This window comes from Lutjanus erythropterus, chromosome 2 (genome assembly GCF_056507025.1).
Source record: "Lutjanus erythropterus isolate fLutEry1 chromosome 2, fLutEry1.hap2, whole genome shotgun sequence".
Taxonomy (NCBI): Eukaryota; Metazoa; Chordata; class Actinopteri; order Lutjaniformes; family Lutjanidae; genus Lutjanus; species Lutjanus erythropterus.
Genome location: NC_139318.1, coordinates 13,195,846 through 13,213,512, shown reverse-complemented (window position 1 = coordinate 13,213,512; position 17,667 = coordinate 13,195,846). Strand labels below are relative to the sequence as shown.

At 41.9% G+C, this 17,667-nt stretch overlaps 1 protein-coding gene across 1 annotated transcript; it reads right to left on the bottom strand.

Annotated features, from left to right (window-relative positions):
* Positions 1-1,039: 1,039 nt before the first annotated feature.
* On the bottom strand, positions 1,040-17,310 carry LOC146331241 (RNA-binding protein 38-like). The gene is made up of 4 exons (XM_084728758.1): positions 16,269-17,310; positions 12,855-12,978; positions 11,563-11,617; positions 1,040-2,857 (listed from the first exon to the last, which is right to left on the bottom strand). The coding sequence occupies exons 1-4, from the start codon at positions 16,479-16,481 to the stop codon at positions 2,512-2,514; spliced, it is 738 nt and encodes a 245-aa protein (XP_084584884.1). The 5' UTR covers positions 16,482-17,310; the 3' UTR covers positions 1,040-2,511.
* Between the last annotated feature and the right edge of the window lie 357 nt (positions 17,311-17,667).

Genomic DNA, 17,667 nt, shown 5'->3' with positions numbered 1-17,667 from the left:
TTAGCAGAGTGAAAAAAAAAAAACCTGTTACTTGTAACGGGGCTTAAAACCACTTTCTGACACTTTGTTTTTTTTTTCTGCTCACACAAAACTCTCAGCGCGAAAAAAGCAAGCTTGCTGGCCCGAGGGAACACCCAGCACCCCTGGCAGGTGGTGGTGTTGTGGCTTGATAAAAGTCTGGGCCTCCTGATCCCCCCACCCCCAACCCCCCCATACAGGATTTAACAGCACACACAGGCTTGATAACAAGCACACACACATAACTGAACCCTCTCACCCCACAGGGTTTCACAGTATCATCACAGCAGGATCTGTGCTTCAGTTCTGTTGTGAATAGTGACGCTGCAATAACACATACTGTAAACACAAATAAGTCAAGTGGAAGCTTTCTGAACTCTCTAGGTGACAGGATCAATGTTCCCTTTTGACTTTTATTCTGGGTGTTTCCTTTCAAATGAATAGTTCAGGTTGTATGAAGTGCTTATTCATGACAAATGTATTACCAACAGGAGATGGCAGTCAGCTTTCCCCCATTTGGGAGAAGCAGCAGGATTACCATTGCAGGAAGCTAAGCAATGAACTGAACAGGGTCAGCAACAACAAGTCTTTTGGGTACCTAAAAGAATCTATATCAGTAAACCAGCAATTTTACCTCACAGAAAACAAGAGTTGCTGGTCTTCCTCTGCCTTGATTGGTTAGTTTCTTTGTGTCATTGTGTGACATGGGTGAATATGAACTAACCTTTTTAAACACCGAAGTCACACAATAACACAAACAAACAAACCGATCGAGGAAGGAACTCCTGTGTTCTCCTGTGTAAAATGATTGATTTTGCCTATGGAGTTTGGTTTGTTTGGAGAGAGTGATATTTGGCTTCTATCACAGCATTTTTTTTTAAGTAAGCCAAAATATGGTTTGCTGCTGACCCTGTCCAGAACAATACAGTGTTTGGGTTCCTACAAATCTGAACTCTCTCTTTAAGGTCCCTTTATTTCTGGTACTTCATTCTAACAATCAAAGACAAAGTCAAAGGGCATCTTTAATTAAACAAAGTCTTTATTTTATTTTTTTGGTATGGCTTCTTTGAAGAGACTGTAAAAGACATTTTTATTGAAAAAAAAAAAATCTAGAGAATTTCTGATGCAACCTGTCAAGGATCTACAAACAAGCATCTACTGTAGTTGCCGTGCACCCGGGCAAATCCACTGACATGGTGACAGGACAAAAAACAAAATGAATACGACACCTGTTGAGCTGCAGGTATGCCTCTGCAGGTTAAATGACATCAGTGCCACAACTAGAGTCATAGTAACAAAAAAAAAAAGCTATTTTAACTTAGTACCTCATATAAATACCTACATATAAATATTGTAAATGTACTTGATGACTGAAAACATCTTAAAACGCTGTACATGAATGTCCTCTTGAGAGCAACAGTTTGTGACAATCTCAGTGAGAAAAGGAAGAAAATAAAAATACACTGGTGTTTGAGCTCAGTGTCGCTACCTTTCAACGTCGATACACAGCGCTCCCGGTCCCCGTCGCCCACATACTGCATGTGATTATCTACATCCATTTGAAATCATCAAGACCCACGTAGATTAATGTCCCCGACTGCTGCAAGGCCAGTTACAAAGGGCTCTTCTGTGGTGGGGGGAGCGCTTGAAAAATCAGGAGATTCAAAAAGGAGTTTCTCTTTTTTTTTATTAAGGCCTCTTTAATTAAAAAGAATTAAAAAATAATGTATAGTCCTGATGTCACAGTCTCAAAACAATGGAGCTCCCACTGTCTTTTATACTGAAACTTTCTTCTGGTTTGCCCTTGAGGTGAAATCTCTCGTCGTTGTCGTCCTGTGTGAAGCTGGAGGTTTGTTCATGAGGCAGAGCTCCACCTGGATGGGACCACAGATAGACTGAGAGGCTCACCACCCTGTCTCCACCCCACATCTCTGACTGTCCCACAGTGTCCTTAAGCAGCAGCGCCCTTCATGTCCACCCCAGATAATCTGGAGTTGGGAGGAAAGATGTATTACATGTCCCAGACAGCTAGCTCTCCAACAGTCATCAATATGTACCATGGACACACAGAACTTCCACTGATTGATGATAACATTGATAATAATAATAATAATAATGGCATACAAACAAACATTGACAATGACATTAATACAATAATAAAGGACAATGATAATAATAATAATAATAATAATAATAATGATAATAATTAAAAAAAGAAGAAGTGTCAGCTTCTGGAAGCCCTTGGAAGCGACCACATACTTTATGCTGCTCAGCTTCCCAACCTGAACCACGACTGTCCTCCAACCCCTCCCACCCTTTTTACCCTTAAACCAATGAGCAAGCAGCTCATCCTGATCGTATAGTGCAATAGTCCCGCCCTTTTTCCTGAAAGCCCCTGCTGACGATAGCTGGGTCACCCTGTAGGGTATTTTGTCCCCCTCTAGTCTGTCCAAAGGTCTTCTCCTCCTCCACCACCTGTACTCCTCTTCTGCTTCACTGCATGCGGTCGGGCTGGATGTGCTGCTGTGGAGCGTAGTGTAGGAAGGCTGGGGCCTGGGCGGCGGCGGCAGAGGGTAGGGTGGGGTGAACGGTGGCCGGAGCTGTGGCGGCCGCAGCCGGGCCAGCGGAAGCTGAGGGGCTGGTGGCGTAGCTGTAGCCTAGAAAACCAGCTGGGGAGGCGGCGTATGGATACTGCTGCTCAAAGGCGGCCTGGGCGTACTGGCTGTAGGCGGCGCTGTAGTCCAGGTAGGGGCTGGTGCTGACGGAGGAGGAAACCTGAGTGGGCAGCACCAGGCTGGGCTGCACAAAGGCTTGTGGGTAGACATATGGCTGGACCATCCTGCACACAGACACAGAGACCAAACAGGGTCATTAGACAGAGGGGCAGAGAAATCCCAGAATGCCTGGCTTCTATTGTTTACACTGCTCCAGGAGGGCGAGCACGTCAAGAATATAAACTCTCTGTAGGTGTTCTGAATGTAAAGAGTTCTCACACGGATATCCACTGTTATTAAAGACTAAACAGACGAGAGGCAGAGGAGGTTAGGAGGCGAAGGTGACTCAACCCTCTGTCTGTGGCAGTTAGTGAAACCTACCAAACCTGTTAGGTGGGGCCTCCTGAGGTAGACGAGAGGGGGGTGAATGATAGAGTCAGCCGTTACTGGCAGGTTTTCAAGCTCAGGCATCGGCAGAGTGTTTTAACAGCTGCTGCTCTTCACTCGCTGAACACACTCAAACACACACGCACACACAGACAAAAAAAGGGAAGTGCATGAAGGCTGTGCAGAAGTCCCTTACTTCTCTCTTAGTGTGTAAATCTCATGATCACACAGGTGATGATGTTGCGAGCTATGGGAGGTAATGGTGGCGGGGGAGCTCATCAGGGTTGGGTGCCAGGCTCCGCTGGGCCTCACGGGTTGGCACTCAGACGTAGCTGATTAGAGCTGTGGGGTCTGGGGACTGCAGTGTCTCTCCTTCTCTTTCGGTTTGGCTTTGCCACTTTGTCCGTGGAGGAAAAAGAAGGGGAGAGGGCTGTGCAGGGGGCTATATTTGGTTGGGAATTGAAGTATCTCATCTGGGGTTGTTGTCTACGAGGAGGGATAGTTGTGGCAGTGAGGAGAAACCCCCCTCCTCCATTTAAAGGGTGATGTAACTGACTTTTTTTTTGGTAGACATTACTCTTGATACTACTACTACTACCGTTTTTTAAGGGAAAACATCCACAGACACACACACACCCCCAGAGACAAAGACGCGATAGTCACAACAAATTAGGGCTGGGCGATATATCGATATCGTGATATGAGACTCAATATCGTCTTAGATTTTGGATATCGTGATATTTTCTTTTCCTGGTTTTAAAGGCTGTTCTAGCTGTTCTTTTTGCATTATATCCACAATACTAATGATTATTTTTCAAAAATCTAATTGCATTATTATTTTGTAAAAGCACCAATAGTCATAAGTGTGATATCGTCTAATATCAATGTTTAGGTATTTGATCAAAAAGAATCTGAGTTTGTCCATTTATCCATGTTAAGTTCTGTATTTAATAAAAGTCTGTAAGTACTGCAGCAAAATGTACTTGAAGCACTCATTGTGCAGTAAATTGGTTCTAGTCAGTGTTTTACTATCATATATGGTGTGTTTTTAAATTAATATTACCACTGCATTAATTTGTACATTGCATTTCACTGCTGTAGGCGTTTAAGGTTGAGCTCATTTTAAATACTTAATTTACTTTTGGGTTGTTTAATCTAAATCTTCACTGATTACCGATATGGTGGTCAATATAGTGAATTTTTTTAGCTAGATTTAAAAAAAACAAAACAAAACAACTTTTCTATGTGGGCTGAGCCACAATATCACAATGCAAAGGTACTCAGAAGGCTGTTTTCTGAAGCAAATAACTTTATTCATTATTAATCTAAGATGTTAAATAATTTATATACATATGCCAACCAACTATAGAAAGGTACACTGAGAAAAGAATAAATAAAAATAAATAGCTAAATAAACATCAGTACTTTTAAGTATCAGTTAACTGCTGAATATTTTAATAATGTCAGTAGATTAGGGGAAGGTTGTAAAACAAGAAGCAGCTTCTCAGCCTTGACACCTGCCAGTCCTCATAAATGTTCCCAAATCTGCTCAATGCATTGTTTTCTGCATTATATGTTCAATAGAAATGCTTTCATAGGCTTATCTGTAAATGTGTATGGCAATACATACCAATATGTCCTACACAGGCCCATATCAGATCAACACTGGGCCGATACATCTGTCAGGCCCCAGATTAATCTACAACAATGCAATGTATGTATGTAAGATTGTATGTTTACACTATTTGAGAATTGATGTTTTAGAGAAAAGGTGTGTATCAAGATGTTTATTTTGTATATCGTGAAATAGCCTAAAAATATCAAGATATTTATAAGCCCTATCGCCCAGCCCTACAATAAATGTCACTTTGAGGTACGCTCTCCAGTTGCATCTCAGTACTGATGAAAATCTTCTTTTCATGGACTGTATTTAAATTTTAGTCTTAGCTTCTTGTTTTCTACAGATTTAATGGAGGAGAAGAAGAGGATCAGCAATGAGAGGCAGCTATGAAGTCAACACAGCAAAAGATTGAAGCATGCATGGATAGGGATGTCATCACGCTCTCAAACACACACACACACACACACACACACACACACTCACTCACTCACTCACACTCACTCCTGCCTCACCCCCACCCCCTCTTCCACCCACCCACACACCAGTTACCACTGCAAACCCCAAACCATGCCATAATAGGGAAAGAGTCACACCGCAATCAGCATAACCTCTTCAGTTCATATCACACAAAAGGGAAAAAGATAAAAAGCCACTCCAATCCATCACAGCACACCGCACTGCACTCTCAAGCCATCACTGGCACCTTGGAGAGAGGCTGGCTGAGGGAGGGAAGAGGGGGTGCGGGCGGACAGACAGACATTTTCTGTCAGACCCCCTCCTCGGGACTAGTCCTGTACTGTGGGCATCTTCTTATCCTCTGCTGGTACACTGGTCAGCTGGCAGCACAGAGCAACCATGGTTGGATAGGAGGATGGCAGTGATTATTGTCAGCAATAATATTAAAGGGGTAGTATGGATTTTTTGAAGTGGGGTTGTATGACCTGCTTATAGTATTGTATAGTGTAATACCTTTAGTAGATGGCAGTTGAGATGTCCCCAGTTTGGAGAAGTGTAGAGCTATACCAGCACAGAAGCTAAGCAATGTACTCCTGTAGACAGGCTCAGCAGCAAATGGTATTTTAGCCACCTAAAAAAGGTCCACCTAAAAAGTAAATTAATACGTTTTGTCGCTGACTCCGTCCACAGCAGCTCATTACTCAGCTTGTGCTGATGCTCTTCTCTGCTTCTCTAAACTGTGGGTGTGCTGACCAGCATTATTGAAGCTAATCCACTGAAAACCAAGTCAGTTTCTCATATAACCCCACTTCAAATGATCTGAACTATTGGTAATGTTGTATCATTACAATAATACATGGATGAGATTAAGAAATGTGGAACCTAACACTTAAAATTAAAAGTTGCATGACCAAAATCCCAGAAATTCAGAGTAAGAAAAGAAAAATACCATCTATAACATGGAAATACAAACACACAAATATATAAAGAGCAGGGCTGGTGACAGCTTTAGCTAAGAATCCTGCACAAATGCCCTGTTTTTACACCATGAGGAGAAAATTTCAAAACAACAGTGTGGTTGAAACAAGTTACAGAAGCTCAATAAGCTGATCTGGCAACTGAAGGAGAAAAACAGTGATGGACATAAAATCAGACAACAGTTAAATGTAATGAGTAAGCAAATGAATGTAACCCCCCACCCATGCGCGCAAATCTACACTTTGCGCTCACAGTGCTATTGAGCTGCTCACAAAGGGGCATTCACTCTCACACACGGCTTTCAAACATGACCATACATTAATGCTGCGGGGCATATGTGCTTTCACTCGCATCATGTATAATGAGCCTGCCTCCTCCATAGCCTTGGCAGTGTGTCGCCATGGGCTGTTTGCTGTAATCTAGCCTCAAAATCAAGTGACCTTGTGTAGGTAAAGAGGAACAGAAAATCATGTAAATAATGCGAGCCTAAGGGAGTTAAGGAAAGCACTGATGTGGTATGGAGTTAATTTTAGACTCTATCTAAAGAGAAAAGAGGGACGGGACTGGGGCAAGTTTGGGACAGACAGTAGCGAGCTCCCGGGGCCACAGAGATGCCAGATGCCAAGTGGATTGTGGGACAATGGCAGGGGAATGAGGATGACGGCCAGAAGATCATAGGTCAGCTGGTTTTGTGCTGACGGCTAGTCGGTGTGCGTTTGACATCGTGCCACTCTATGGACGGCAGGCTGAGACACCAGAGCAGGCCTATTCAATTGGTGGTCCGTGGGCCAAATCTGGCCCTTTAAAGACTTCAGTCCAGCCCTTAGATCATTTATAAATATGAAAAAGAGTATATCATTGTGATTTTATTTGAACAATCTGCTAACAAGTAATGACAGGTAATAACAAGCGAGGAGGAGTGTGCCAGTTTAAGTTGTAACTGTCAGTTGTCTGTCAATAAAAAGCTAAGCTTGTTATCCTGAAAACAAAAACCCACTGCTCTGAAAATACACTCTCTGGAGTTGGAGTTTAGCGATTGCCTGCCAGACTCCATTAACTATTGCTCAACTTAACCGTTATAAACTTCTGCTACTTCTAAAAGATTACTGATGATTCCTTATAACTTATAAATAGACACAAACTTGTTCAGCAAACATTCGCCATTAATTTGAACTAGAATGTGAAACGGGCAAATAATAACACAAATTACAGACTGGGATTGAGATTTCAAAGGGGGGCAACACAGCTGTAGCATTGGTCATTTCATGATTTATTACAATAAATATGTTACAGATACTGCTGCTTAAGCAGAGGGACTTTAGTAGAGTCAAACTGGATTTTAAAAAAAAAGTTAAAATGCAACATAAACATGCTACCTCTACAGGTGCATTGTTGTGTACAGAACAATGTACAACTGTGAAAACTAATAAAGTGAATAAAAAAAATAAAAAGATGCATTGTTTTACATGTTTAATATTCCAACTTTATAGTGCCGCTTTACTTTTTTCAAATCTGGCCCTTCTAATAAAGTAATTGTATAAACCGGCACCAGAGGCAGACACATAAATTCAATTCCCATAAATATTACAAATACAGGTTGAAGAAATCATCTTCATGAAGGCCACTTAATGAGCAAATGTGAAAAACGCCTGTGCGAAATCACACCAAGCAGCTAAATATTTCTACACGATAACACAAATGACCTTCAGCGCATGACTCACCGCAGCACAAAGTGTGAAAGCAGACAGGATTGGACTGGGTGGGGGAATTAAACAACACCTTTCACAATACTTGTAAAGAGGACTTGATATTACTTCCCTCCTTTGTTTGAGAGGACTGTGAATATTCTTTGAAAGCAGGAGGGGGAAAAAAAAGGTGTTTTGTTTGGCACCTGTAGATGTGGGTTTCCTAGGGAGCACACAGCCTCATTAAGCATTAGTCCCAGAAAACACCCCCAGATACCCTCCCCCTCAATCTCCTCCCAGTCTCACAGAGGTGTCAGTTTTCAGTGCCTCTACCTGACACGCTGATAGTGGCAGCACTTAGATGGGAGAAGTAAAAACCAGACCTAAAGGAATTAAAAAGGATATATATGACGAGGGCCTGACTGATATTTTTGGGCCTGATGACCATACCAAAGAAATTCTGATGGATATATTATCAGCTGATATTCTTTTTATATCTAAAATAACATCAAGACACTGCAACTAGAGCTCCACCAGAGCTATGGATAGACTGATCTTATTGGCCCCATATTGGCCTATCACAGCTATTCTGGCCTATACTGATATCGGCATATGCAGTCCAATATGTGCCTATATGAAAACTTTAACGAAACATAATGCAGATTGTTTTTATTTGTTGGTTTTAAAGACAGAATTTTCTGTATATTTGATAAATTTTCTTACTTTAGGTTTACTATATACATACTATTTTCGTTTTTTTTACTTCTAATTATTAAAAAGGGTTACTGATAAACACTTTTGAGGGGAAAAATGTGCATTTTCTATATTTGGTATATTATTTGCTATATAAAGAATATTGGCCAACACATTGATATCTGTCTATTTTTTATTCCCCAAAACTGGTATCGGCCCCAAAAATCTAGTATTTGTTGGGCCCTAACGGAAACAAAAAAAAAAGTTTGAATCATATCGGACAACATATATGCAGGCCAATACTGGGCTGGCCACTGTATGTGTCTGACTCTATATATGACGTAGGAAAGCGCAGGAAAGTGGATGGAGTGGAGGAGGTGATGCATGAGAGGAGATGAATCTGCAAGCACGGTCGACAACTCTTCCCCCTCCCTATCAAAACAATGTTCCTGGCCTCAGTGACCCCCTCTGGCCCTCACAGTCCACAGCATCTGCTGACCACAGCTATACACACACACACACACACACCGCAGTAAGTCCACACCAGCACACCGCCGCTACATGCATTGCTCCAGCAGCAGCAGCAGCGCTGCTTGAAATCCTCCTTCAGACCATGTCTTTGCACCATATGTTGTCAAGAGGGTTTGGGGGGAGACGAGAAGGCTGAAAGAAAAGCCACTTGTAGGCTCTGCATCTTAGGGAGGGCTGCGTCTGTCACCCGCCATACAGAGGAGCCTCAGAGGGGACGGACAGGTGCTCCCTCCGTGCGCCTCTCTACGTCTCTGGGGTGGTGGTCATGGGAGATTATGGGGGTGTAAAAGGATGTAATACGAGCCAGCACCTGTCAGGCACATGCCTCAGAGCAGCTCCACGCTCCACTTTTCAAACCCCTCAGGGTTTTGGTGCCATTCAGGCTCACTGTGGTAGCAGGAGCGCGGACGTTGGAGGGACTTTCCAGAGTCCTCCTAAGGTCCTGGAACATGATGGGACACGTCCCTGGTGGACCCTGAGCTTTATAATGCAGATCCAATGAGATTTTAGGATAGTTACATCATATAGCCTCCAAAACCACAAAATGTTTCTTATTCTGTCCTTCTCCCTGAGGACCGTCCTGGGATTTCCATGAAGCTCTTAACCACTCACATGTTATGATGTCATATTGTGTTCGTTTCATTATAGATTAATCTGCTAATTATGTTCTTGATTAACTGATCATTTTGTTCAAGGAATGCCAGAAAATAGATGCGAATTATAATTCTGCACAGGGAAGGTTTACATATTCAAATTGCTCGTTTTGACTGAGCTGTAGTGAGGAAATTTTTGTCCCGTTTACTTAAAAATGATAACAATTCCATGTCAATCAGAATTTTTGCCCATTAATTCTCTGTCTCAGAACTTAAAGGTGATGTATGTGAAAGATTGATTAATATTTGAACTCAACAGCCAAAAAAAATACACCCCCCGAGGGCCCTTGTCCTGTGCTTAAGCACAAACGCAACCTATTGCCAGTTGGCTGGAAAAGTGTCATGTGACTTGGCCACAGACAATTTTTGTTTCCCATTTACAGAGCCAAGCATGCGTAGCTATACTGCATGGTTTTTCACGCATGCCCCACCTTAAATGTTTCAGCTCAACCCTGAAAATACATCTTGGGCTAATGACTCTTTCATTATATTTTATCTGTTGATTATTTGTTTCAATTAATGGATTAAACATTTCTCATATAAAACATCAGAAAAATGGGAAAATGTCTATGGGGAATTGCTGTCTGGGTCCAAAAAATCTTCAAGTGACAATAATTTAAAAATATAATAAGCAGAAAATCTTCTAAGAACATAGAACCAGCTAATGTTGACATATGCTTAATTAATTATACAAACAATTAAGTAATCATCAAAATAGTTGCCGATTGGTTTTCTTATGTTTTACCAATGAAATAATCACATTTCTTTCAGCGCTTGTCATATATTAAAGGTGTGGTGAGTGATTCTGGAGACAGATTGTTGAGTTTCATTCCCAAAAGACTTGTTTTGTATATTTTTATTTTTTACATTTTGCAATGTTTTCATTTCCTGCCAAGGAACAGATGAAAATTAGCATTTCTGCTACAATCTTGCATGTTTACATCTTGTACCTTTATACTGATGTTCATTAATGCATGCTCTCGCTACCAAATAAACAAATAAAGTTAAGTAAAGTAATGGCAGTACTCAACAACATAGGAATGAAACCCGACAACTGACATTTTGGGAATGACACTCAACAATCAACCACTTTACTGACCTGTGATTGGCCAAAAACAGAGCACAGAGGAGGAGCAGAAGTCTGGTTTTCACTCAGATCACTTGAATTACATTACGCTTAAAATGTTATTAAAAATCCTTTTCTAATGATGGCAGAAATAAACTGCCTTCCCCAACTTTAACATAGAAATGTTACTGCTCATTAGCTTGTATTTCTATATGCACCATACATTAAAACCTGTAAACAAAACCACTTTATAAAGTTGACTTGTCTTCTCCCAGACAGATCAGAGGTTTCTGCCTGTAAAATATGGCGGCATGGGGATGAATTCTGGGAGCTGCAGGGGGCAAGCAGAGTCATTACTGCAGTGAGATGCTCATTAGCTGCTCAGCAGACCATTATGGCTCCTAGACGCAATCCAGGCTGTTTCTACAACACAGCCACTTCTAGGAAGCATTCTCAGTGACAGAGCCCACTCAGGCAGGTACAACACTAGTCAAGAGGCTCCTGACAGAAGCCAATGAGTGAGTCACACATTCACCTCTGGAATGCTCTTCTATTACCACAGATATGTGAACCATCTCACAGCCCTCCCAGGCCTACAAAACTCAAATATGCTAATAGACTACAACTGGAGTTGCATGTGGACACAGAAACTGACATGTACTTTCTAGAGGCCATGTTTGTCAAAGAAATAGTAGCCCGGTGGTGTCCCATGGAGAGTAATACATGAGAATACAGCAAGCGCCCACTCCTGCTCACTTACCCATACTGCCTCTGGATGAGCGCTGGGTGAATGGGCTGCACTCCGATGGATATGCCTGGAAGATAGGAGGCCGGCTGTCAGACGCACACACATTTGCATTTACAGAGGAGGACCAGAGAACAATACACAGAGGGCATGAAGAGACAGAGGCAGTGCCTGTTTCAGACCTACCACGAATGGAACAACAGTTTCAAATGCACAATAAGCAGTAAAACATGTATGCATTTGAGAAAGCGTTATTTGGCCTGTTAAAATAATAATGCTGCATATGGACAGTGTGGACTGTCGTACTGAATAGAAACTGCCTGTCACACATGCTAAACTAGTAGTTAACAGTCTCTTTTAAACCCCAGGGGGCCAGACAGCACAACCAGAGGTTTGTACTCAAGCACACTAATAAGCATGTATCAAATGAGTTGTTTGAGGTACTTATCAACTTTATTGTCAGCGTATTATCAACAGTAGATGATTGGCGATGCGCCCCAGATTGGAGAAGCAGAGAGGAGTACCAGCATGAAGTTAAGCAGTGTACTGCTGTAGACAGGGTCAGCAACAAAAAAAATCCACATCAGTTTAAGCGTATGCTGTTTTAAGAACATTTTTACTGCTTCATCTTCTATGTCAGACAGCCTTTTTCTGATAGGAAACCGCTGTTCTATAAGCCAAATATCACCCTGTCCAAACCAACCAAACTCTGTGGGTGAAATCAGTGATTTTACCTTGCAGAACAAGGGACTTGCTCGTCTTACCAGTGCCCTGATAGGTTAGTTTGTGTTATTGTTTGACTTTGGTGAATCCAAACTAACCTTTTTAAAACCCCAAAGTCACACAATAGCACAAACAATGTAACAGATTGCGGCAGCAGTAGTCCAGCAACTTCTATGTTCTGTGAGGTAAAGCCACTGGTTTCACCTATGGAGTTTGGTTGGTTTGGAGAGAGTGATTGTTCGGCTTATATAATGGCAGTTTCCTGTCAGAGAAGGCTGTCTGATGGCAAAGTAAAGCTGTAAAAATATTCTTAATATGGCATACACTTAACCTGATATTGATTTTTTAATTGGCTAAAACACCTTTATTTCCGACGTGTCCATGACACTTCATTCCTTAGCTTCCATGCTGGTGCTCCTGCTGCTTCTCCAAACCAACCGGCATCTACCTACATCAAATAATCCGAACTATCTTTTAAAGTTATGAATTCATATTTTATGTTTTATGTTGTAATCACTCTTGGTTAATTGTGATGGAAGGATTTTATAAATTTACTTTACCCGTGAAACACACGTCTATCTCACCTGTCTGTATGCTGCGGGGTTTGGCACCCAGGTAGGCCAGGTTGACGTTAGCCTTCCTGCCATCGATTATGGGGTTGGGATCCTTGCAGGCTCTCTCTGCTGCTCCTCGTTCTGTCATTGTCACCTGGTGACAGAATCAGACTTGTCAACAAGGGCTCAAAAAATCATTATCTCATGTAACACAGACAGTAGCCTGGCATTAGCTGGTGACCCATCAACTGTTTAAGCAAAACAAACCAAGAACTGGAAATGCATAAAAATGACTGTTGCTCTTATTAGAAAATTGCCCCCACAGGCTTTCCACTGTTAAGATTCTGTTTGTCTGAAGAAGAACAAGAAGAGAAACTACAAACAAAGCACAATGGTAAGCTTTGAAACTGCCCACAGCAGCAGTGGTAGCCAGCCACTTGACTGCCACTCAGCCATGGGCAGAGCTGCTGAAATATGGATCTGGGAAGAGCAACAAGGAGCTTATCCAATTAGGGACAAAATATTAAGGAGATTGGTATTAGTCCACCCCTCCTCCTCTCTCCCTCCTGGCATTAGACGAGGCCTTCTGTTTTGATTGCCACATTCTGCCAACTCAGAGGGTTCAGCCACCTCGGTGTGCGGACCGAACAGTGAATGTAGGCCACGGCTTGCATTGTTTAAGAGGACGTGCCTTTCTTTATTTTAAAAAAGCAGCATGGCTCTTCATAGTGGAAGGATCCGGAACAAAGCCCACTCCAGGGCCTGTGTTGTGAACACACAGGAAGGAGCGAGGCTGTGTTTACACTGTGAAGAGCCTTGCTGTGGGGGGGGGGTTCTACTAATCCACCTCTGAAGTGTGTTTAGAAAAAAGGTGCGCCTCCCTCCCCTCCTCCTGCTGCTGCCAGCTACCTCTCCAACTAGAACACTCAGAAAGCAGAATTAGCAGGTTGCCTCATGCCGCACAAAATGTGTGTCTGTGTGTCCCGAGCAGCACCCACATCGGCCCGAGCCTGTTTAACCTGAAACACCGGCTTCAGAACGCAGCCGTTTGATTCCAGCTCGACTCACAGGACTGCTTTCCTCTGGAGTTAGGAGGGAGCTGATGTGTAAACACTGAGAGCAATTGTCTTACTTTAGAAATAAACATGCACACATAACAGTTTTCCATTCCTTCTTTGGCCTGACAGTGCATTAGTGCTGATGTGTCTCTCCAAGGTTCTGGTAAATATTTGCATTTCTGGTACTGCTTCTGTTCTTTGTGTCGAAGAGAGAATGAGTATCTGTATCTGCCTGGAACTGGATAAGTCACCTATTAGGGCAGATTTAAATGAGACATCTAGGGTTGCAATGATTAGTCAATAAGTTGATAAATTAATTGCCAACTACTTTGACAGTTGATTAATCATTTTGAGTCATTTTTTAAAGAACACTGTCCAAATTCTAGGATTTCAGCTTCTCAAATGTGAATATTTTCTGGTTTCATTAGTCCTCAATGACAGTAAACAGAATATGTTCGGGTTGTGGCCAAAACAAGACATTTGAGGATGTCATCTTAGGCTTTGGGAAACACTGATCAACATTTTCCACTGTTATCTGACAAAACAACTCACTGATTAATTGAGAAAATGATGAGATTTATCAAAAATAAAATAATCGTTAGTTGCAGCCTTGTAGACGTCACAAGAATGCTTGGCCATTTTTCATTAACGTGCCTTAAAAAGCAACTCTGGCTGAGGATCAGGTTGTGATTAATCTAGCAGCAAACAGAACTTTTCCCATCTTATGCCATAAGCTGACATCAGAGGGCATGCCAGACTAACTTTGTTTATGTTTTATGAACTTCAAAGTATTTTCTATTTATTGGACAGTCCACAGACTCAAAAAAGAGATAAGATCGAAGGGAATTCTCACACAACAAACACAAATTTGCACTGTATGAGAGAGCCAATTTGTTGATGTTGGAATTTCTCTCTCAGCAGCCAAGTTGTGATGTAAATCATGTGCTACAGCCCAGTGCTCCGGCCCTTGACAATGGAGGGCAGGGTGTGCAAGGTCAACCTCCCCGCTGCTCCAAAATAACCATATAAAGCAAGCAGACTTGCACGCACACATATGAACACACAGTCTTCCAAATCCATAAGCTGGGGCTGCTCAGGGGTGAGTAAGGGGGGACTTCACTGGGGGGTGGACGTCAGACATATGTTGAAATATAATCTTCTTAGTTACCCATCAACTTGTGCGATCCCTCATCCTCATTAAGCTAAAATAACAGCCAGCCAGGCGAAAAAACAGAGATGCTGCTGTGCAATTATGCGTGTAAGCTTCAGTCAGTGGAGGATTACCTTTGACATAAATCTGAATGATTGCATACAGTAGATAAAACTACAGATGGATATTTACTCATAATTTCCTATATTAAAAATAGAGCCTGCCTGAACTATCAGATGACCAGTATCATTGGCCCGATATTGGCCTATCACAGCTAGTGGTGTAAATCACACGTTTCATCTCAACACAACATTATGTCAATTCTTTGAACAACGATATATGTGCTGATATCACGAAGTCCGCCACAAAGCAATTTGATTAAATTCAGTTCAGTGGTCTGCAATCGATGTCAGGTGATATCATGTCCATTTAACGCATTCAGTTACACTTATGTCAACTTGCATAGACTAAATTATAATTCTACAATGTTATGAGATATTTGTGACACAGACATGCCATGGAAATTTCAACATGAAGGTTTATGTTAAAGATGATGATGATATATAATCAGCATTTTCACTTTACATCGATCACACCGGATCTTTGAACACTGCCTTCATATGTTGATCCAAAATTAGGTATTATTTCGCCCCTAATCACAGCTATATTGGTCTATATCGGTATCAGCATGTTGTCCAATATGCACCTGTATGAAAACTTAAAACAAACAAACAAGCAAACAAACAAACAAACAAAAAAACCACCATAATGCAGATAGTTTGAATATGCTAGCTTTCATATTATGCTGGCTATGTTTATGTTAGCACTATTTGTGGTATTTATTTGTGGTTCTTTATCATTACTAAATTTACTAGTAAAAGGTTATGGTTTCAGAGCCCCGGTATCATTTTGGACAAGTTTACTGTTAAACTGTAAAATATCCTGCTTTCATTACATATCTTTCTCACAAGTAAAAATGTGTATTTATGCATATATTCTATATAAAAATTATTGGTATTGGACGCAGAACTCCAATATCGGTCAGGTTCTAATTAAAAGAGAAAATATACTAACACATAAAAAGCAATTGTTACACACTGTTTTAGTGTCAATAGCCAGGAACTGACCTGTATGACAGAATTACAGTAGACAGGTAGCTTATACAGTGGTTTGTGTTTAAAGTTGTGAATGAGAGCTGTGTATTTGGTCTCATGGTGGATGTGTGTTTGTACTCACAAAGCCATATCCTCTGGATTTACCGGTCTGTCTGTCCGTTATCACCACAGCTTCGTCAATGTCCCCAAAGGCCTCGAAGTATTTTCTCAGAGAGGCATCGTTGGTGTGGTAGGGCAGCCCTCCGACAAAGATTTTGGTAAAAGTGGTGTCTTTCTGCAGCGGTGTGGGATGCATGACTTCCAGGGCTCCGTTCATGAACTGATGCAGAAGCATTGGTCAGCCGGGGAGAAGACCACCAGAGGCACGCTGAAGCTTCAATAAGCCTTTAACAACGTCCCAGCATCAGTAAAACTCAGCTCAGCGCCTCTTTATGTTGTCCTGCAGTTGTCCTCTTGTGTTTCCCGTCGCTCAAAGTTGCAGCAACCTGATGACAACTATGACTCACACCGAGGGGATCCTCCGGTCGCGTCCACACTGGTTGCTCTGTGAGGAAATGTGCCGGGAGACTTTATACGCCTTGACTGAAGCCACACCCACTCACAACTGTTGACCAATAGGCGCAAGCGCTGAGTGCCAACTTGGGCATGGACTCCTCCCATTGGTCCGCCTTCCCCGGCGCGGCGCTGCACCTGCTTTTGTCCTTTACAACACAAAGAAAAAGCCCGTACAGTAGGACAGAAAGCGCGGCTCTGCCACATGGTCCATTGTACGACTGTAATGAGGAAGTAATTGTCTCGGCTAATGGATTAAAAATCACCTTTCCTGTTTCATAAGCTGTGGTTAAAAGTACATATATTTTCCTGTGACTTTGCCTTATAATCATGACATGGCACATAAGAGCCTGAGCAGACAGCAGACTTATTGGAGTTGTGCGATGTGGTTCTCAAACTTGGGGTTGGAACCCCCACATGAGTTGGAAGATAATTTCCGGGGTCGCCAGATGGTTGTGGAGAACATAATGATATATTGTGGCAAGCAGAGACAAGCACTTAAAAAATATGCAAACTACAGCTGGTCTAAAGAAATGTAACAGCCACCTCACTCATGGTTAAAACTATAAACCTGCACCCAAATGACAGTTACAAACATAAACCACCATGCTCTGAGCAGACACAAACACTGGCAAAAAGAAGACTAACATTTGTATTTTGTAAAATTAAGTAGCAAACTTAACAAACTAGTGCAGCAGGGAAATGGTGTATTTTTAACGCCTGTATTTGCTTCAGTAGAGATGGTATTTATAGTGTTTGAGTCAAAATGTGTGTGGCTATACATTCTGATGGACATGCACACAAAAATGTTTTCATTTTGGCTCTTCTGTGCCACAGTATCAAGCTTAGTTATAGCCAGTTTTGCTTGATATCACATGGAACAAGGCTCATGACGTGTAAAGGTTGACGACCTAAAGTTAGCTGAAACAAAAGGAAAGTGGAAACTCCACCACATTAACTAAATAAAC

Excerpts from the sequence above, each read along its gene's own strand:
- LOC146331241 (XM_084728758.1), bottom strand. The coding sequence starts at position 16,481 with ATGCTTCTGCATCAGTTCATGAACGGAGCCCTGGAAGTCATGCATCCC. Across the intron at positions 12,979-16,268 it reads AATCCAGAGGATATGGCTTT|GTGACAATGACAGAACGAGG; the intron begins GTGAGTACAAAC and ends TTCTGTCACCAG. Across the intron at positions 2,858-11,562 it reads CTCATCCAGAGGCAGTATGG|GATGGTCCAGCCATATGTCT; the intron begins GTAAGTGAGCAG and ends GTCTGTGTGCAG.